Here is a 21822-nt window from a genome sequence, read left to right on the forward strand (position 1 = left end):
AATCTGCGCTCATCATTACTTTTGTGTGTTTGATGACAACACTAGTGAGTTTTTACTGTGTGCTAGGTGTTGTAGGGAAATTTAACGAATATCACACAATGGTGATCGACCCATCAAAAAGGAGAAAAGAAGAAAAGTTTGAAGTTGGCGTTTCGTATTTTTTATGGGTTTACTTGTGTGAGGAACCCCTACTATCAAGAGGGGTTCGACGGTGGAAAGGCGTGGGGAATTCAAGCATGTTTCACAAAACTAAAATTGCACCCAATACCATTTCCCATGCAGGTGCGAGAAAGACATCGGTGTGTATTCTTTGGCAACACAGAACTTGGAGGGGGCCAAATAATTTTCCAGGATGGGATATCCACCCCTACATGCTGAATTATCCTACCCTGACAATCCCCCCGCCCCACCCCAAATATTCGCTAAATAACCGGCCCTGAAAATTTTGTTAAGGACCTAGAGGGCTCCTCATCTGCGCAGCTCGATCTCTAGTGCCTCCCAGATTTTGGGGCCGGATATTTGGCAACCCCTGATTTCTAGCGGCAGCTAGTCTCTGGATTATTTGGAGGGTTGTATTATCCGGCCCTACTGTGGTCAAAATATTTGGCCTTGCGTAGTGCTAACAACTAGAAATTGGCGTGAGTTGTAGATAGCCCCCCACTTCATCTTTTACATACCAAGTAGCCCACCTCTCCCTCCACCATTACTTTGAGTGCTAATTTCCACTATATCTCCCTCCTCACCCAAGAAATATTGATGCCCTTTTGGGAATTTAGGGAGGAGAACTAGATCTACAATCACACGAGAGGAATTTGAATGTCACCACCATTTTATTGTGGAACTTGTTACTCTTGGGTTTCTTGGAAACCCTAGACGGAAGAGGCCATTCCAGAGCTTGAGTTAGGTTGTAAAGCCTCTTGGTCATCGTTGGGAACCTCCAATTGAGTTGTGGAGATTTACCAACCATGTGTAAAGGTTTTGATTGCCACCTTGAAGGTAACCGCTTAGTGGAGCGTGAGTTCTCCTTCGTTGCTTGCTCATCGGAGAATAGGATGAGTCCTTTGTGGCATTGGTTGGCCTTTGGCGAACCACACTCCTCCAACATAGACGTACTTACCCTCAAAAGGAAGAAACTACATGAATTAGCACTCGTGTCTCCATGTGCTTCCCTATCGGTTACCTCTATCCTTTAATATCCGTTGTCACCTATATCTTGTTATTTTCTTTTGTGTATCTTGCCATATAGGTTTGTCCACATAGTTGCATATCTGGACAATCTATATTCTTGTCAAGCACCTACTCACTCCCTCTAGGTACCCATACGATCCTTTCAGATTTATGTAACATTATTTTTAAAGTTCTACATGTTATAATACAATATCTACCTATGATATAACTATGATCTCTCTCATCATCAATTGCAGTGACACATCAATATTTTGCATGCATGAAATACATGATACTCCATCCATACTATTTTATTAAACGAGGTATATATTACAAACAATATATCTAAAGAAATTCCAGGTCTTGTATTTTCTAATAATATACTTTTTGTGTTATATAATTTATATTATAGAGGTCAACTTGACGACCTAGGTACACACAAGACTTGTAAACCAGCATCGGGCGGCCGTGCGACGACATCGACGCATACCAGTGGCTCTCCCACACGTGGCCAGAGGTAGAAGAAGACCTCATAGTCCTGATGGGTGGGCCTGTTGTGAAGTTCAATATTTTTATTTTTATATATGTGCTGCCTCATCAATAGTGCCACCTCAACCAAAAATAGTTGTCAATTCCCTGTCGATCCGTCATTTTTTTTGCAAAAACACCTCGGAACTATTAAGAAGCTTCGGTATTACAACACACCCAAGAAAACACGAAAATTACATTCCGGACCCTAGATGCCCGTCTCCCATCATGCTCTGACGCGGGATGAGGACGCGCCGGTGCACTAGCTTCACCGCTCCCTCCCGGAGCGGCCGAAACTTTGGACTCTGCAACCGGATGAAACACAGATGGAAAGTCGTCATCCTCGGCTATGGCAGGCCCGCACGACGTAGATGCAGATTGATGAAGAAACACCGAAGCTCCAACGTCATCTCCCTCACCGACAAACAAGAGAGAGGAAACTCCCTAGAGGAGGCGAAAATGCAACTACGATGGATACGGAGGACCGGATCCCCAACGTGCTTTGTCAATGTCATCATCTCATCGAAAAATTCCAGGGAACGAAGGCTCACAAGATCCAACGACCTCCGAGCACCAAAAACCTCCAGTTCCCCGCCGACGCAACCAAGGATGCCAGTAAAAAATCGCCATGAGATGGTTGATTTCGGTTAAAAACACACGGTGGTATGGCTCGGTAAATTTTGCTACAAAAGTGGTATGTACTTCTCCATTCTGAAATAGTCTACATTCTACCTCAAAATTTGTTCTGAAATACTCCCTCCGTTTTGAAATAGTCTACATTTTAGCCACAAAATTTGTTCTGAAATACTCTACATTAACTTTTAGTCAACAACAACACCGAAAACATATGGTTTTGCTCTCTTTATTGGATGTTATTATTTTGATGTAGATTGGATTGGTTGTTCACATACTCCCTCCATTCTGATTTAGTCTACATTCTAGAAAAAATGAGATAAATTAGTAGTGCATTTATTAGTACTACTTAGATATGTGAACAACCAATCCGAGCTACATTGAAAATAACAACATCCAATAAAGAGAGCAAAACCACCTCGTTGTCAGTGTTGTTGTTGACTAAAAGTTAGAATGTAGAGTATTTCAGAACAAATTTTAAGGCTAGAATATAGACTATTTCAGAACAAAGGGAGTATCTAACTAGTACTAATAAATGCAATACCAGTTTGTCTCATTTCTAACTAGTAAATATAATGTACTCCCTCCATACCGATTTATTAGGCTTATTAAGCCAAGCGCTGTGACCAAGGTGCTAGCCGATAGGTGGAAAAAAGTATCGATAAAAGATTGTGATCACGTCTGATTCTTCAGTTAACCGATGCAGTAATTAAAATGAGAAGACCAACAATTAGGGAGAGGCCCACGTTCCAGTCTCACATGCAGAAAGCCTGATCGTTTTCGCATGGGCATGCAAAACAATTAACACGATCTAAACAGAAAAGAGAAGTGGCTGGAGGAGAGGAGCACTAGTAGAAAAAAAGTCTTCCATTCCAACCCATTAGTCCTCAAATACTTTGATCTGGGACTAATGGGGTCTTTAGTTCCGGTTCTGCTGGTGAACCGAGACTAATGCTCGGGCAACCGAGACTAAAGGGCTACGGTGGGTTGCGGCCAGGGCAGGAACCTTTAATCCCGGTTGGGGACACCAACCGGGACTAAAGGGTACCCTTTAGTTTTCTGGTTTTTGTCTCCCCACGCACCTCCACACCCCCCCCCCCCCCCCGTTGATCGCCTTTTTTAGCACTGTAAAATAGAAAATAAAATGATAGAAAATTCAAAAAAAATAAAATATTTTCAGATTCTTGTATGTTATGCAACCTAGTATTAGGGAAAATTAACAAATTTGAACTTTCACTTTTTTTGCAAAAAAGTTTTGAAAATGGTAAAACCGCAATAACTTTTGCATACAGCGTCGAAAAAAAACGTATAATATATCAAAATGATCGTGGGAAAAATATACATCCGAATTCACCGAGGTTTACTCGGTTAGCCAAATTTTAGATTCTCAAAATTCTAAATGAAAATATGAAAGCAGGAAGATTTTAATTTTTCCTATAAATTCTGGATTTTATATTTTTTTAATTTTTCAAAAAATAAAATTAATAATTGTATCATGCATAAAGATTACTATTATTTTTACCCATTTTTTAGATTTTCAAATTTTTAGGTTTGGCAAAAAAAAAAAAATACAAATTAAAAAGTTAATGTTTATTTATTTATTCAAGATTATTATTACATCATTACTTTTGTTTATGAAAAGAATTATTTGAAATTCAAACAATAGAGAAATGTGACATCGACCAACATATGTTAATAGGATTGATATGATACTAATATCACATACATGCGCGCGAAGCACTTGGATGCGGGAAGGGATGGAACTCGGAAGTTAAGCGTGCTAGTGCTAGAGTAGTGGGAGGATGGGTAACCGAGCGGGAAGTTTGACCACGAGTAAGTAATTTGACTAGAGATAAGTGTAGTTAGAGATAGAGACTAAACTATGCAAATAACTGAAATAATAGAAATTCTGAAAAAATAAAAAAAAATGGAGTGATAAAAAATTAGATTTTTTTTTTGAAAAATTCACCTGGGGAGATATTTTCGCCCCAAGTGACGAACCCAGACGGATGGACCTTTAGTCCCGGTTGCCAACCGGGATTAATGCCCGTTGCCAACCGGGACTAAAGCCCTTTTTTCTACCAGTGGAGCCACGGAGGGCAATAATTATCGCTACTTACTGTTGATATGAGCCTAACTTCATGGGATTTTCCTAATTTTCTAATAAGCCTAATAAATCGGCATAGAGGGAGTAGGCTAAATTAGAATGGAGGGAGTACTCTACATTCTAACTTTTAGTCAACAACAATACTGAAAATGAAATAGTTTTGCTCTCTTTATTGGGTGTTATTGTTTTCAATGTTGCTTTGATTAGTTTTTTACATATCTAAGTAGTACTAATAAATACAATATTAATTTATCTTATTTTCTCTAAAATATATAGACTAAATCAGAGTGGTGGGAGTACATGCTAAGAACTCCAGTGTAGGTATAAAACTTAGGAAATTCATTAGACAACAACCATTGTGAAGTGACGAGGCTTGACTGCCTCACAGTGGCCCACTGTGGGTGCAGAGGCAGAGGATGGCTCCCGCCTAGAGATTGCTATGGTCCAAACGTCACTCCTCCTCTAACGGGACTCGCAAAACCAAGAAACCATCATAAAAAATTGTCCGGGATTCGAGGCGCTGCATTGCTAAGCTACTGAGCTCTTCCCACCTCCTTGTGCCACTGTCGCCGGTGGGCTCTCCCAGCTTCCACCGTTCCTCCCCTCCCTCATTTTCTCCTCCCCTTCGCCCACGGCAGGCCACCACCACCTCGCAGCCCCGTCAGGCCACACTACTCGCTCAACTGATCAGACATTGAAAGATCCTAGCCTTTTCTGTCTCCCCCTCTGCTCGTTCTTGATTAGCTTCTGCCGGTGGCCGCCGCGGTGCTGGAGAAAGAATCCTCTGCTTCCTCTTCCGCAGGCTGGTCGGAGGTGAGCTGAGGTGATGAGTCACGGTGATTGATGCCGGCCGATGGAAAGTAGGCGAGGAGGAGGAGGGCCGGCGGCGGCGGCAGCGGGAGATGCGCGCGGGCCGATGCCAGGCTTCGGGGCTCCTCAGCACACCATGACCATGTACGTGCGCGGGCGCGCCGCCCCCTCTCCATTTCTCTAATGCTTTCCTCCGTTGTCCCATTTGCTCTGCACGATGCGGTTACGATCCCTGATTTCTGGTTAGCAAATGATCAATCATGGCGCCGGGCTGCCGCCGTTGATTGTTCCTGCTTTCCAGGAGCGAAAAAGCCGGCCGCTTTTGCTCTGATTAGCTCTTGTCGTTGTGGAGTGAGTGTGGCGACCTTTAGCTCGAGTGCCGTAATGATTATAGGATTTTGGCTGCTGCTGTTCTATGCGTGGGGAGGAACTGTAGAGACGAATGAGCAATGATTGCCATGAGGCCTCGCTCTCTTGTCGCCATGATATCATTGATTCGTTTCTGCATCATGATGAATACTCTCAATTCTCAAAGGCTTATAGGTGATTACTGGACAAAAACACATACATGTCCTCATCCAGTACACTGCAACTCATTGCTGTGTAGGTCCAGATCTTCGAAAAAGGGTATAAAGCATGCAGGCTGGGCGTGCACAATTGAGGTCAACTCTTGTAATGACTTGAATGAAGTACTGTACGTGTTAGGGATTAGTGTGATCTTCAGAGTTTTTAATCATGCATACATACATGCTGAAGAAATTATGGACCAGATAGATCCTCTTGCTCTTGACTATTATCAAATGTGGGTGGTCCCTCTGATGGGTTGGTAAATAGACATAAGTTCGCAACCGATGCAATTGAATGACCGTGTGAATCTTGCAATTGAAAAGAAATGTGTAGTCCAACTAGTGGATGAACAGTACGGGATGGGAGTGTGTGATCTGCAAGATAAGAATAAGAAAAGAGAAGAGCTCTGTTGCAGGCACGTTGTTTTCTGATCCCTACTTAACTGTGGTGAACAATACTTTTTGCAGCCCCACAGATGTGAACGTCATGCAGCCTTCTCGAGTTGCTGATTTTGGGGCGCTTGCGCAGTCTGCTGGATTCAGAATAGAAGATTTTGCCAATTTTGGTACAAGTATGTGTCTCTGTTCTCAGTCAACTATGCTACTAGTAACTTACCTCTTACAATTGTTTTCCAGTGATTTTAGTGTTGTGCATTTTCTGTTGGTGAAAAATAGTTTCGTCATACGTAGTACATTATTACAGTTTCATATGTTGATTTCTATAAGTAGCACTGTGGATGTTAATGGCTACTAAAATTGACTAGTTTCTCCTTCATTTTCTGATGATCTTCAGATACTTTGTTCAATCTGAAGCCAAATACTCACACATTTACCAGTGACCCCCTTCAGTTTGGGAATTACGGAAAGGTATGCAGGCCATGTACTGATGATTCCTGGTAACAGATTGGACACCCATTTAGTAAGTGATATTCCATCTACATTAGGAATTGATGAAGTTTTTTGCACCCCAAATTGCAGTCGATTTCTCCGATTGATCTAGCTAGTACAGCTGCAGCAGCTGCAGCAGAAATAACAACAGTTGATCCTCAGGCACTACTACAGAAAAAGGGAGCACAACCAAGTCTAGTAGCAGTAAGAACTCGTAACAATGAGAACTGGGGAGAGTCAAGTATGGCTGATACAAGTCCTAGGACTGATACATCGAGTGATCCAGACATAGACATGGATGAGAGGAACCAAATGGTACCTTACCATTCTCAGCTCAAATCTTTGTCATTCTGTCTCATTGTGATGTCACACTTGATATTCAACTTTTCATGCCCACAAGTTTTGGAGATTTAAATTCTCTTTCCAACTGTGCCATGAAAGAGTTTTTGTATTTCCTAAAAGATCTTTGAAATTTTAGTATTATGCACTTGGACTTTGCTCAGTGTCTAGTTGCCTGTGATTAAATGAATGTAACTTCTGATAAACACAATTAATGAATTTTTCAATAGTTTTTCATAGTTTTTTTTAATTGTTTTAGTCTGAGCTATCAGCTTTTACCAAAGCATAGTGGTTTAATGGTTATCTGCTTAACAGTTTGAACAAGGACAGCTTGCTGCTCCCACGGCTTCTGATTCTAGTGATAAATCAAAGGAAAAATTAGATCACAAGGTACAGATAATACTGCATATTTGATGCTTTGTTGATCATACATGACTCATTATTGAAAGTTTAATTTTTCATGACCAACAGTCACTTCGCCGTCTTGCGCAAAACCGTGAAGCTGCTAGGAAAAGCCGTTTAAGAAAGAAGGTGAGCTTTTATATTGTTGAATGTTTGCTCGCATCAAATTACATTTATGATGTGCTCGCATCACCTACTGTGGTAGCATGCTCGTTCGGTTAAAGGTTTACCATGGGAGCATTGGCTTTGTGCTGCTCAATCTTTTTGAGCCTAGCACATGATTTTATTTGCAATGGTACATTTGGTTGGCATCTTTTATTATTATCATCTTAAGCCTACCCATTTCCCCGTTTTATTTTATGTATTCTTAGTTGAGTTACTAGAATTGATTTGCATTGTTTCACCGTTTGGTTTTGTCAGGCATATGTCCAAAACCTTGAGAGTAGTAGATTGAAACTTACTAAGTTAGAGCAAGAGCTTCAACGGGCGCGGCAACAGGTATTTGCTTTATATGCCAATATAGGTTTTTGGATTTAACATGCAACTTTTTCATTTGACCAATGAGTACTTCTTCAGGGTATTTTTATTTCATCGTCAGGGGATCAAGCTCACTCATCGAGTGGAAATGGTAATATTCTCTACAAGTTACATTGGTGTCAGCAGTACTGTGTACTGTACTCGCTTGCCCTTTTCTTGGGTGCTCCTTAGGATGTGGTAGATAAAACAAGTTAGATTTTTTTTCGATAAGGGGGAAAAAGCCCCAGCCTCTGCATCAATCGATGCATACGGCCCTTTATTAATATAAAACAAGTTAGATACAACCACATGATACCATTCTTGGCTGATTTCTTGGCAGGTATCAATTTCCTTTTGTACACACGCTGTTTTGGGCTTTCAAATATAGTTACCCAATTTTGATTCAATGAACTCCTTTTGTTAGTTTCTATTTTTTCATAGAGTAAATATTACATCCTTGGATGGAATGTCAGCATAGGCTTGTATACCATGATAAGTAGTGTACCTTGTACAGATTATTAGGTTTACATGCAAACCTTGGCATTTGGCAAAGCTAATTTTTTTCTGTGCCATTATCTTGTCACTGTCTTCTATGTTAAAAATTCTGTATTTTGTAGGTGCTATGGCATTTGACATGGAGTATGCACGATGGTTGGAGGAACATAACAAGCATATAAATGAGTTGAGGGCCGCAATCAACGCACATGCTGGCGATGACGATCTTCGGAGTATTGTTGACAGCATCATGGCACACTATGATGAGTTTTTCAGGCTCAAGGGTGTAGCAGCCAAAGCAGATGTTTTCCATGTGCTGTCTGGGATGTGGCAGACCCCTGCCGAGAGGTGTTTCATGTGGTTGGGTGGCTTCAAGTCATCTGAGCTCCTTAAGGTACCAACAGTTCATGTTGCAGGCAAAATTAAATTCCTTAATTCAAAATTCCTGCATGTAATCACTTAATCACCAAGGACCCAGCATAATGGGAGTTTTTCTTGCACATCCCTCATAGAAAGCTAAGATAATTAACTTGTGATCAATAGTAACTATGTCCCCATCAAGTTCTTTAATACTGACTTATCTGCTGCAGTTACTGGGAGGTCAACTAGAACCTCTTACTGAGCAGCAGCTTACAGGCGTATGCAACCTGCAACAGTCCTCTCAACAAGCTGAAGATGCTCTTTCTCAAGGCATGGAGGCACTACAACAGTCACTCGCAGAAACCCTAGCATCTGGATCCCTGGGCCCTGCAGGATCTTCTGGCAATGTTGCAAACTACATGGGACAGATGGCAATGGCTATGGGAAAACTTGGAACACTAGAAAACTTCCTACGGCAGGTAACTTACACAAACCATGCAGTTGATCCTCTTTCCTCTGCTTAATTAGTTGCATATTTCCCAAGGTGCTTCGTGCAAACTATTTGGGTATCTTGCAACAATGTACTGTAATACACTTAGATCACTATTTTGGATTCGAACTGACACATGATCAAACAAGGTAACTGGTGATGAACTGTTCAACAATTTCGTATCTGCAGGCTGATAATCTGCGGCTGCAAACCCTTCAGCAACTGCAACGCATATTAACCACTCGTCAATCTGCACGAGCTCTGCTTGCAATAAGTGACTACTTCTCCCGGCTACGCGCTTTGAGTTCCCTTTGGCATGCCCGTCCACGGGAATAAATTGAATAAGTTCATGAATAGGATATTGTTATTAGGTATTGTGTTGTATTAGCCCCATAGGAATTCAGGTGCTCCGTACTCCCTAGATTCTCAACAATGTTGTATTAATGAGAGGTTTGATTCAGAATCATATCATATTTTCAATTATTGGACAAGTTGGTAATATTTTTTTTTGGAAAGTGGAGATGTAAATACTCGCAGAATAATTTGAGATCTTGCAAAGCGATGGGCTTAATGGTCAGTTTTATTTTGGAGAGTTCTGTTTTGAAGAAAAGCTCAGTTACTTCATAAATCATGCTTCAGAGACTAATTAGTGATCATCCTGATGCCCTTATTGTGCATGCATCATGCTAACTATGATCGGGAATTTAACAATTCAAGTCTATTACCAACGTATCCTAAACCAGGTCCAAACTGAACCATCCCAGAGGGCAAATGTCTGGAAGTCCTACCAGGTGCTTATTAAAGTGTCATTTTCTAGTTACAATGTGATGGAACTTAAGCGGCTATGTGCTTCCTTAATCAGAAACGTGCTATGTATGCTCACAAAATAGGAAAAAAAAAGGACCCTTGTATGTAACTTACAAATTCACCTAACCTGAACCTGAATATAAATATGGCTGGTTGTATATACAATGAAGCTCAGGGGCAATAAGAACAGCCATGGACACAGTTAAGCTACAGCTTTGCTACGTATTACAGGAGCTCGGAGGCCAGCTCTGTAGATGGCATCCGACTTCTCAATGCCATCAAAGAGGTAGCCAAAAGGTGGCGTCCTGATGTACCTTCCTGAGCCGGGCACAACATTCAGATTGCCATCCTCCCATACCACTCGCCCTCTTGAGATGGTGACTTCTACCAGTCCCTACACCAGTTAGACAGAAACATCCGAAGGTTAGATCCCAAGGTTTTATGTCAGATACAGTAGTGACTAGTGAGCAATGAGGAGCCAACCTTCCCTTTTCTGCCCTCATACACGTTTGTGTTGGACCTTGAATGGTGAGTGTGGGTACCCATCACAAAGCTCCTTTTGGGGTTTAGGATGATGATATCTGCATCAGATCCCTCGAGGATTGCACCTTTCCGAGGGTATATGTTGAAGATCTTGGCGCTGAAAAGGTTTGAGTAATATGAATCATAACACTTCAAACTGATGAATTTTTGTTTTATTTCTAACTTTGTTTTAATTGAGCTATTGATTTTCTGCAGTACCATTCTGTGCTTGTCACTCTCACATAATCGGTGACAGTGATCTTTCCAGTCTCCTGCATTACATCTTATGAAGTCAGAGGGCAGACATACTGACATGAAACCAATGGAGCACCCCCGGTTTAACTTAAAATTTATTGGAAACAACATTGGAAATCATTGCTTACCACCATAGTATCCCAGATTATATGCATCCTTTCTTCAATACCTGGGGTCAAGTATTCAAAAGAGAGACGTCTTAGCCAGCTTTTATTCATAATGACACAACCTACAGTTTCCTTTCGTCAAGCCTACCATTTACACCGTTAGGAATCTTCCTGAAATCATCAGAACCAAAAGCTTTCTGAGTGGAATTGAAGGTGCAATGATCAGTTCCCACAAGCTGCACAGGAACAAATAAAAGTTAGGTGTTTATTCAAGGGAGGTTTCTATTCCCTAGTAGGTAATGCACAAACAATTTTTTAGCAAATCATATTCCATTATTATCAACTGTCTCATAAACAATATTCAGTCAAAGAAGCTAAAGAGAGCTTGAAGCGCTTTTATCTTAAGGACTCCGCAACTTTGTGCTTTAGGAAATTATAAGGTGCAGCTCGAGCATGTCACCTGTAATATTCCTGATGAAAGAGCAGCTTGAAGTGCTTTACCGTGCCCTGCTTCCCGGATTGGAGGACTCATCACGTACCTACAAGCATGATATGATATAAGAGGAATCACAGCTACATAAGCATATATTGAGCATGTGTTTCTATTTTACTTTGAAGCAGTTGCGAAGTCAGGATCCCAAAGCCAAGAATCATCAAGGACTAGCCCAGATACCACTGGTTCGCCGATGACTCTCTGCCCTGTGAAGTTCGACTTTACATCAACTTACTTTGTTTCACAATTTGACAAGAACTGAAAACACAAATAAACATAGATTTTGGATGTGATAAATTCCATGGGACCACTCAGTTCTTAAGCCCCAGCAAGTTATGTTGGGATTGGTGTTGTATGAAGCTCAGCTCCTAGATGGAGGCGTATGTAGAAAAAAAAAAGAAACCTGTCCGGGACTACAAAGTGGAAACTAACCAATGTTCTGAAACTAAATGTTCATAAAACAACTCTTGCTTGTTTGCATGCACGCGGAACTTGTTTGAACTAAATGGTCAAGCATCAGACCTTCTCTTTTAGCCTTGGCAATCTCCTCCATTGCATCAATGCTCATCACATGAACAACATACAGCGGTGTATTGACGAATTTTGCTAATCGAATTGCCCGGGAAGTTGCTTCACCTTCCAACTGCAGATAATAAGAGAAAACGTAACTGACTCATCACTGCTTTCTGTGAGAGGAAAGCATAAATCTCATGCTGTAGCTATCTCATGAAGGGGCTTAATATTTTTTGTAATAAAAGCACATGAACCAGTGAAGACAAAGGAATTACAACTGGAGGTCTTGACAGAGCATGCCCTTCTGGACCAGTTATCCCAAGATCGATCATCCGCTGTTGCCCTTCAGCAACGGCATCCCCGTTTTCTGCGTGAACCATAGCCAGGGCACCGAGAGACTTGCATTTCTGTAAGCCTTGCAGGAGGAGGTCATCGGTGACCATCAAGGAACCCTTGTATGCCATGAAAAACTTGAAAGAGTTGATCCCTGAAATTTTGGCACAGAGGATTTGCGTCATGTAACATTACATAACACTAATCCAACAATACAAAAGAGAGTATACACCCACCATGTTCCTTGACCATCACTTCCATTTCCCTGGAAACCTCATCATCCCACTTCGTAATGGCCATGTGAAATCCATAATCCATAGCAGATTTTTCTGCCTTGTGCTTGTAGGATTCGATGCCCGCAGTTAAGTTTCCGTTTACTGGAATGACGAAGTCAATGTGCATTGTTGTCCCACCAGCTAGCGCTGCAGCATGACCACTAAAGAAGTCATCTATGGTAACAGTTCCCATGAACTCCATCTCCAGGTGGGTGTGCGGGTCGATTCCACCTGTCATATTTGCCAGAAGCTTGATGCTAATGAAACAGTTCATCATTTGTTCCTTGCATGTCCTTTTGTTAAAATTGTTTGGAGAATGATTTATTTTGCATATAACATACCACCTCCGTTGAATATTAATAATATGTTTGGGAACTGGTTAAATGGAGTTCCAATGAAGGATAAGACTAAATTTAGGATTGGGATTTCTGCTATATGCTGGACAATTTGGCGAACCAGAAATGATATTGTGTTTAATAATCAAAAGGGTACTAACTTTTTGCAGGTTATTCTTCGAGCTGTGCACTGGATTCAACTTTGGGCTTTCCTTCTTCCGGAGGACCAGCGCAAGGATTTGGTTACTGGGTGCAATCGGCTGTTGGAGGTCACTCAGGACTTCTTTTTCCGGGCTACTAGATGGCGACACAGTAATAGGATAGAGTATGGCTAGCCTTGTTTCGTGTCGTTTGTTCCGTTGGTTGATTCATGTTGCAACCATGGCTGACCCATGATTGTAATCTTAATTTCGATCGTACTTTAAACGCTGAATATTTCAATAAAATGGCTGTGTGCATCATTTGATGCAGAGGCCGGGGCTCCCTTTATCTAAAAAAAAAACAGAATTCTCAATGTTTAGAACAGTTGCAAGAAATCACCTGGCATGACATATTTTCCAGTTGCGTCAATCACTTTGACATTATCGTCACCAACCTGAAAGTATATGGAAACAGAAGACAACTAATTAGGTTCCTCATTGACACCCCAAAAAGAAGGTAAATAGTCGAAATCTACTGTTTACTATTACTGCCCCTGCAGATTTCCATCCGTACATTTAAAGTTTACCATTAATGAGCTAGCAGTATCAGTTCGCCCTAAAATGAGCAATGCTTTTGTGGCGAACTAGCAGTACTATCAGTTTTCTCCCTAAAATAAGCAGCGACAATTGGCATCGTCGAACATGGCAACATGTGCGCGCAGCAGAGTGGTCGCTCAAGTCAAGCGTCTGCCTCCCCGATCCCAAGATTCCACACCCCGAGGAGGGAAGGGCAACCAATCCGAATCTCCCAAACGCACGGCGACCACTCACCGGGATGTTTGGCCGGACGGCGACGACCACGCCGTCCTCGATGTACACGTCGGCCTCCTCCGCCCGGTGCGCGTTCACCACCGTCCCGCCCTTGATCAGGATCCTCGTGCCGTCCCCTCCGCCGCAGCTGCCGGCGCCTCCTCCTCCTCCTCCTCCCGCGGCCGCGCAGAACTTCAATTCAGGCACACATCCAAAATCCAATCGCGTAAGGAAAATACCAACCAGCGCAATGAAACTAGAAACATCAAAGATGAGACGAAGCGGGGCACCCACCTCGTGCGCCGGGTGAGACGCCGCCGCGGCGACGGCGGCAAGCAGGATCAGCATGAGGCGGCAGGTAGTCGCCATGGCTCGGGCCGCCACTTCCAACTCCTCCTACCTGCGATTCACTCGCAAGTCGCAAAGCAGTTTGTTCCTTTGTTTCACGCCTTCTCTCTCTGTCAGCAGTGGCTGACAGGGGAGAGTATTTGTCTTAACAGAATGCCCCCGGATTGGCTGGAGCGGCCCCAATGGCCCAATCTATCCGGATAATCTCCTTCACGAGCTGTTGACTTGCAGAGCCCAGGGTCATTTTCACCATGTGCCGTAAGAGCTGAGGATTCTGTGACTATCTAAATAAGATGGATCATCATATGTCAAGAACAGCGCTTGTGGTGCTTCTGCACATCAGCCAATCAGCAGCATGAAGCTAACAACAGTACAATAATGGGGAATAGCAAAATTGCCTGGTAAGGCGGAGACTGCAGCTGCCATTTCCGTCTAAAAACTTTCTCAGTGGCCTCGAACTGAGAGGGTGCCAGTTCATGGATTGGATACAATCCAGCAATCGGCCCTTCGTTGATAGCATGGCAGACACCTGACACCGAAACACCAAACCTAGTTATACTACTATCTTCAGAGTTCCAATCAAGGCAGATATTCACCTGAATCAAACAATATAGTTCTGGTATTATCATCATATCTTGGACATACCAAATAGGTTTATATTCAAATAAAAGGAAAAAAACTTAGACCCAATATTCACCGGAAAACGCTTCTCATCATGTGCCGTAAGTCGTAAGAGGTGAGGATTCTGTGACTATCTATGTACGATGGATCATGGAGTGCTTCTGCACATTGGATTGAACCAGCCAATCAGCAGCATGAAGCTAACAGCAGTACAATAACGGGAAATAGCAAAATACCTGGTGACGTGAACACTGAACTGCATCCGTCAAAGAACATTCTCATTTGCCTCGCGCCTCGAACAGGGAGTGCTAGAAAAAATCCTTCTCCCAGTCTTCCTCAGTGGAGCCTCCAAAACTTGTGATCGCCACTCTTCTTGGCATCTGTAGGGCCGTCTGTAAGGAACAACCCAAACATGTGAATGATCATCCATGATGTTGCCAAGTCAGGAGTGACCCCAAAGCACACTTGAGCCCCACCACAGTCCAAGCAGAAGCCATTCGTCTCTTCATCAAAGACTAGAAGAACACCATCTTTTTTTTTTTGTCAGTTCAGTTCATGGAGTGGAATCTGGATACACTCCAGCAACATCCCCTTCATTTATAGCATCACAGACATCACATTCTTTTACACCAGAGAACCAAAGCTAGTTACTATCTTCAGAGTTCCAATCAAGGAAGAAACTCACCTGAATAAAAAAAACAAAATTCTGGAACAAACATCATATCTTAGACATAGGCTTCTAGCCCAATATGATTATATATGAAAATCTTAAACCCACAAGAATCAAACAAGAAAGTTTTGGTGTGATGGTCATATCTTGGACATACCGATTAGGCTTGTTGTCCAATATGATTATATATGAAAATTTTAAACCCACAAGTTACCTGAATCAAACAAGAAAGTTCTGGTGTGATGATCATATCTTGGGCAAGCCCATTTTTTGGTGAGCTAAACTTGAGCTTAACTGAAACAGACCTAACACCTCAGTATAGCATATCTTGAAATATATAAGAACAACACAATGTATATTTCAATGTAGAAGTAAGTGCCACAAGTGAAGCGACAGCGGCATATCCATGATAAATACTGTGTATCCATGCAGTCATTCCATTTTAAAAAATTGTCTACAATTAAGATGTTGAAGAAACAAAACTTTGCATGAGACACAAAGACGGTTTCATACATTTGATTCTAATTATATTTGTATTAACTGGGATTAGCTTATTTTTTAATCATAAAACTTCAGATGATGCATCTTCCTGAACAAGATTGTATAACTTTCCCGTTAGAGCCTATTTGGTTTAAAGAAATTTCAGAGGATTTTGTTGAACATGCCTGGAAGCACGTCATTTTCATTAAGAACAAAACACTAATAAAGTACGGGCAATGAAAGCTACAAAGATTTACAATGGACACCCTACCGACCGATGCTTAGGATAGGAAAACAAAAACAAAAACAAAAACACGTCATCCTTAGGAAACTACTTACAACTGATTGAGTAGGCACTCCAGCAAGACTCGAGGGCTACCTGGACAACATACTCCCCAACAAGTGCACCTAAGGAGGAGCCGGCAAGTGGAAGGCAGGGCCGGATTAGAACTGAGGATAACATGGTCTAGGATGTGCCGATGCCGCAGAAACCCATGCCCTGAGAAGAGGAACACTCCAATCATTTGCACTGCCAAGCCTCCCCAGCGAGAAAGAAGAGGTCATCACCCCAGTGCAACATCGAATGGTTCCACAGGTAACCAAGGATAGTGCCATGCCACGACGCCACCACCATCTCGTTTGGTGAACCAAACCTAGGGTTTTCCCTGGTGATCGAGGAGGGGAGAGTCGTGATCAGAGCCCACGAGGATGCCTCCAAGGACGTAATGGCAACCACATGTGCCGCCATCATTCGCTCCGGCCATCAACGGGCAGAGAATTCACTCCAACGGGAGGAGGGTCTGAGCGAAGCGGGCCAAGACAGGGCCACAACTCGAAGTTGTCAATGAAGCAGAGAAGAAAGTAGCAGAATGTCGACTGTTGTCATGTCGAAGGGCAGGGGGCAACACCTGCAAGCTGCGCCCATGCTCTGTTTTTGAAATTTTGCAAACAGAGGCCCTTAGAATTATAATACAGTCCACTTATTTTTCAGTTTTCTTTGGTGTCACTTTGAAAGAAACCTCAATAATTAGGTCCTGTCAGTCAACCGTCCAGTGAGGTGCGAACAGATGGCAAAACATTAGGTACACCAACCACCACAAACAGCTCTCTGTCCAAAAGAGCTGCTAAATATCTCGAAGTGCGGGGATGGTTCCTCCCCTGCTTCTCAGTTGAACTGGATTGCATCATCATGAGCAGAAACTTCTTTTAACGTGATCACGTGCCTCGGCAAAATAGGCTTAGGCTAGTTGTACGGAAAAATCTGGCGCGTAGAATCTAGTTTTCACATGGAAGAGAAGTCACCATTTGCTACTGATGCTCAGACTACGGGAATTGCATGGAAATGGTTCAGCACCTCTGGGTGATGTGGGGTCAACACGTCCTAACAAGCACATGGGCCTCACGACCGTGAACTTCCTTCACTTCTTCGTCCTCACAGACTAAACAAGTGAGAAACACGAACAGTGGGGAAAAAGGAGACAGACTCCCATGGCAGCAGAAGCAATCTTAGGAGCCTTCATGCAAACCCTATTCCAGAAATTATCAGAAGCACTTCTTGATCACTTCAAATCTTGCAGGGGCATCCATGGCAAGCTGGAGAACCTTTCTCAAATTCTCTCTCAGTTGCAAGTCTTCCTCGATGATGCCGAGGTGAAGCAGCTGGCAGATGCGTCTGTGCGGGGATGGTTAGCAAAGCTTAAGGACGTCGCGTATGACGTTGATGATCTGCTCGACAGATATTCAGCCAAGATTATGTATATGAAGCATAGGAAGATGAGACCTTCCACAAAGGCAAGTGTCAGTTCTCCTTCGTTCTTCTTGCATAGGAATCTCTACCAGTACAGGATAAAGCATAAGATTGACTGCATATTGGAGAGATTAGATAAAATTGCAAAAGAGCGCGACACCATTGGGCTCCAGATGTTAGGTGAAATGAGCAGGCGTGAGACCTCAGAGAGACCGCAGTCAAGTTCTCTTGTAGACAGTTCAGTTCTCTTTGGGAGGGAGGGAGACAGAGAGGAGATGGTGAGGCGGATGCTATCTGATAATGGACATAGTTCCTGCAATGTTTCTGTAGTTCCAGTTGTTGGCATGGGTGGGCTTGGTAAGACCACTCTTATGCAGATGGTATACAATGATGACAGAGTGAAACAACACTTTGAACTAAGGATCTGGATCAACGTGTCTGAAAGTTTTGACGGGAGAAAGCTAACAGAAGAAACTCTCGAGGCTGCCGCCTATGACCAATCCTTTCCTAGCATCAGCGTTAACAGTGGACAGATAACCAACATGAATATGCTCCAGGAAACTCTCTCTGGAGTATTGCGGGGCAAGAGGTACTTGCTTGTCTTGGATGATGTCTGGAATGAAGACTATGATAAATGGCTCAGCTATAGAGCAGCCTTAATTTCAGGAGGGCTTGGAAGCAAGATATTGGTAACATCGAGAAATGAGAATGTTGGGAGAATCATGGGAGGAATAGAGCCCTACAAGTTACAGCAACTATCGGATGATGATAGCTGGTCAATTTTCAAGAGCCATGCATTCAGGGATGGTGATTGCAGCACATATCCACAGTTGGAGTTGATAGGTAGGCAAATTGTGAAGAAGCTCAAGGGGTTGCCTCTTGCATCGAAAGCATTAGGGAGCCTCCTCTTTTGCAAAGCAGATGAAGCTGAGTGGAAGGACATACTAAGAAATGACATATGGGAGCTACCAGCAGACAAGAACAACATATTGCCAGCTCTGCGGCTAAGCTACAACCATTTACCACCACATCTGAAGCAGTGTTTTGCATTTTGTTCTGTATACCCCAAAGATTATATATTTATTAGAGAAAAGTTGAATAAGATTTGGCTAGCACTCGGTTTCATCAGGCAATCTGGAAAGAGGATACCGGAGGATTCTGGTAATGCATATTTTAATGAGCTAGTCAGCAGGTCTTTTTTTCAGCCCTTCAAGGAGAACTATGTGATGCATGATGCAATGCATGACCTTGCTACATCTGTTTCCATGGAGCACTGTGAACAATTTGAGTACGGGAAAAGATATGTCAATGCCACCAAGACCCGTCATCTTTCATTTGCATGCACCGGTGCCAGGAGCACGCATTTTGATCCACTCTACGGGTTTAGGAAGTTAAGGACACTAATTCTGATCCATGGATACAATTCTAAGATGTCTCGGTTCCCTGATGGTGTCTTTATGAAACTTCAGTTTCTTAGAGTTCTTGATATGCATGGAAGAGGTCTTAAAGAATTACCAGAGTCTATAGGGAATCTGAAACAACTTCGCTTCCTAGATCTCAGCAGTAATGAAATAAAAACATTACCAGCATCTATTGTTAAACTCTATAACTTGCAAATACTGAGGCTAATCAACTGCAGTTCACTAAGGGAAATGCCACAAGGCATCACTAAGCTCACTAATCTGCGTCACTTAGAGGGAAGTACAAGGCTACTGTCAAGGATACCTGGAATTGGAAATTTGATCTGCCTACAGGAATTAGAAGAATTTATTGTCTGGAAGCGTCTCGGACACAACATCACAGAGTTAAAAAACATGGATCAGTTGCAAGGTAAACTTACCATTCGTGGCCTCAACAATGTGGCTGATGAACAAGATGCAGTTTGTGCCAAGTTGAAAACCAAAGAACATCTTCGAGCTCTACACCTTATATGGGATGATGACTGCAAACTCACTCCTCCAAATCAGCAAGAAGTACTGGAAGGCCTTCAACCACATTCCGATCTAAAGGAGTTGATGATAAAAGGTTTTCCAGGGATGAGGCTCCCAAGCTGGTTAGCTGGTTCATTTCTTCCCAATCTGCAAACCATTCATATATGCAACTGCAGAAACACAGAGCTCCCACCTTTAGGCCGACTTCCCTTCCTAAAAATTCTCAATGTAGCGGGAGCAACTGAGGTGACACAAATTGGACGCGAGTTCACAGGAATTGGCCAAATACAATGTTTTCCAGCGTTAGAAGAGCTTCTATTGGAAGATATGCCGAATCTGGGAGAGTGGATTTTTGATATTGCTGATCAGTTATTCCCTCAATTAACTGAACTTGGTCTCATTAATTGCCCCAAGCTGAAGAAGTTACCCCCTGTTCCATCAACGCTTGCAACACTGAGGATTGATGAATCTGGACTCGAGTCACTTCCAGATCTTCAAAATGCAGCTTGTCCGTCTTCTCTAACATCTCTATACATCAATGGTTGCCCGAATCTAACATCTCTGCGTGTAGGCTTTCTTGCACACAATCCAATAGCCCTCAAGAGTCTAACAGTTGCCCGTTGTGAAGAGCTCGTTTCGTTACCAGAAGAGTGTTTCTGTCCATTTAAATCACTTCAGATACTGCACATCTATGAGTGCCCTTGTTTGGTACCATGGACAACTCTGGAGCGAGGCTTACTTCCCACTTCAGTTGAAGAAATCCGTCTCATATCATGTGCTCTGCTAGCACCTGTACTTCTAAATGGCCTAAGTTACCTTCCTCGTCTCAAGCATTTTCAAATTGCTGATTGCCCTGATATCAGTAACTTTCCACCAGAGCGTTTACCTCACACACTTCAGTTCTTAGACATATCACACTGTGATGACCTCCAATGTTTGCCTCCTAGTCTGTGTGAAGTCTCCTCCCTAGAAACACTGCACATCTCCAACTGTCTAGAGATTGAAGGCTTGCCAGAAGAAGGTCTGCCCAGTGGACTGAAGGAGCTTTACATCAAAGAATGCCCAAAACTTACGCAACGATGTCAAGAAGGTGGGCAGGACCGAGTCAAGATAGCTCACATCAGAGACATTGAGATTGATGGGGACGTTATTGTGGTTGAGCAGATATAGAAGGTGACACATTTTCACATAATGATATTGATGCTTCAATCATATCTCTTTTCCAATTTTATTCACTATACAAATTAATCATTCAGTTGAAGACTGCAACTATGATAACATAATAAAGTGATGAGAGCATGGATTTTTCACGAGCAATGATAATATTAAGTATTTATGATTCACATAGTTTCTAGTTTTTATATGTCAAAAGTCACAGGGTGGTTAATAAAATTAGCAGGAATCAAAAAAAAATTTAGCAGGAATGGAATAAACTAGACCATAAAAATACTAAACTAGAGAAATCACAAACCAAGAAAAGCAACAGTGTTGCGAAGTTGAAGAAATGCTATTTACAGATCTGTATCAAGCTTGTTAAAACATGACGAATGTTGAATACTAAGGTGAATTATCCCACCTTCTACTTATCAGCGTAGATCGCTGCTTGGGTTAGCTGAGGTGGCTTGGGAGAAATCTAAATACATGTAATCTCTTGTAGCTCGATCTGTTTCAATGCTAAATCTATCGAAAACAAAAAAAAAGTTCTCAATTTCATGCATGGTAGCGTCCATGCTTGATACGGTCTAGGAGGTTTCATATCAGAAAATTACAACAAAAAATTGGTTAAAATTAAACCACATTGTGACTATTTTTCTCCATTTTTGCAATCTACCATCTTAACATCCAATTTATAGCACGGGCTCGAACTGAAATTGCAGTTTTGGTTGGCACACTGGGGGTGAGGGTACTCACATGTTGGTGTCGTGCAGGGCAGAGCGGATAATGCGCGAGGCAGAGTAAGAAGCGGCGGCGCAGGCGTTCCGGCTGCTTCCGCCTTCCCGCCTCTCCTCCGGCGAGGCCACGGCCGCTCCCGCACGGTGGCCGGTGGCCGGTGGCGGTGGGGATGCGCCTCAGCAGCTCCCCTGGCAAATTACAAAAAGCACCCTGCTTGGCGCTCGTTATCCTACATACACCC

The 21822-nt window shown here is 42.6% G+C and overlaps 3 protein-coding genes and 1 long non-coding RNA gene across 4 annotated transcripts; 2 read left to right on the forward strand and 2 right to left on the reverse strand.

Annotated features, from left to right (window-relative positions):
• Nucleotides 1-4901: 4901 nt before the first annotated feature.
• Nucleotides 4902-9884, forward strand: LOC127344888 (transcription factor HBP-1b(c1)). Its single transcript, XM_051371237.2, has 11 exons — nt 4902-5389; nt 6280-6383; nt 6605-6678; nt 6790-7014; nt 7354-7428; nt 7510-7569; nt 7861-7938; nt 8017-8068; nt 8574-8845; nt 9042-9290; nt 9491-9884. The coding sequence occupies exons 1-11, from the start codon at nt 5289-5291 to the stop codon at nt 9635-9637; spliced, it is 1437 nt and encodes a 478-aa protein (XP_051227197.1). The 5' UTR covers nt 4902-5288; the 3' UTR covers nt 9638-9884.
• Nucleotides 9885-10064: 180 nt separating this feature from the next.
• Nucleotides 10065-14808, reverse strand: LOC127344891 (dihydropyrimidinase). The gene is made up of 14 exons (XM_051371241.2): nt 14638-14808; nt 14186-14523; nt 13913-14083; nt 13482-13536; nt 12568-12837; nt 12274-12485; nt 12008-12128; nt 11604-11691; nt 11453-11531; nt 11141-11228; nt 11014-11054; nt 10850-10902; nt 10592-10748; nt 10065-10502 (listed from the first exon to the last, which is right to left on the reverse strand). Exons 2-14 carry the CDS (start codon nt 14258-14260, stop codon nt 10311-10313), a joined length of 1602 nt encoding a protein of 533 aa, XP_051227201.1. The 5' UTR covers nt 14261-14523; nt 14638-14808; the 3' UTR covers nt 10065-10310.
• Nucleotides 14809-15551: 743 nt separating this feature from the next.
• LOC127344892 (uncharacterized) lies at nt 15552-19709 on the reverse strand. Its single transcript, XR_007878291.2, has 3 exons — nt 19598-19709; nt 16390-16509; nt 15552-15744 (listed from the first exon to the last, which is right to left on the reverse strand). It is a non-coding gene; the product is annotated as an uncharacterized lncRNA (long non-coding RNA).
• LOC127344889 (putative disease resistance protein RGA3) lies at nt 17057-21736 on the forward strand. The gene is made up of 2 exons (XM_051371239.2): nt 17057-20861; nt 21617-21736. Exon 1 carries the CDS (start codon nt 17499-17501, stop codon nt 20856-20858), a length of 3360 nt encoding a protein of 1119 aa, XP_051227199.1. The 5' UTR covers nt 17057-17498; the 3' UTR covers nt 20859-20861; nt 21617-21736.
• The last annotated feature ends 86 nt before the right edge of the window (nt 21737-21822 follow it).

This window comes from Lolium perenne, chromosome 3 (genome assembly GCF_019359855.2).
Source record: "Lolium perenne isolate Kyuss_39 chromosome 3, Kyuss_2.0, whole genome shotgun sequence".
NCBI classification, from domain to species: domain Eukaryota; kingdom Viridiplantae; phylum Streptophyta; class Magnoliopsida; order Poales; family Poaceae; genus Lolium; species Lolium perenne.

Coding starts and splice junctions, on each gene's coding strand:
- LOC127344888 (XM_051371237.2), top strand. CDS start 5,289: ATGGAAAGTAGGCGAGGAGGAGGAGGGCCGGCGGCGGCGGCAGCGGGA. Junction 5,390..6,279: donor CCTCAGCACACCATGACCAT/GTACGTGCGCGG, acceptor TACTTTTTGCAG/CCCCACAGATGTGAACGTCA. Junction 9,291..9,490: donor TAGAAAACTTCCTACGGCAG/GTAACTTACACA, acceptor TCGTATCTGCAG/GCTGATAATCTGCGGCTGCA.
- LOC127344891 (XM_051371241.2), bottom strand. CDS start 14,260: ATGGCGACTACCTGCCGCCTCATGCTGATCCTGCTTGCCGCCGTCGCC. Junction 12,838..13,481: donor TGGAAAATATGTCATGCCAG/GTGATTTCTTGC, acceptor CAAATATGACAG/GTGGAATCGACCCGCACACC. Junction 11,229..11,452: donor TTTCATCAGGAATATTACAG/GTGACATGCTCG, acceptor GTTCCTGTGCAG/CTTGTGGGAACTGATCATTG.
- LOC127344889 (XM_051371239.2), top strand. CDS start 17,499: ATGGCAGCAGAAGCAATCTTAGGAGCCTTCATGCAAACCCTATTCCAG.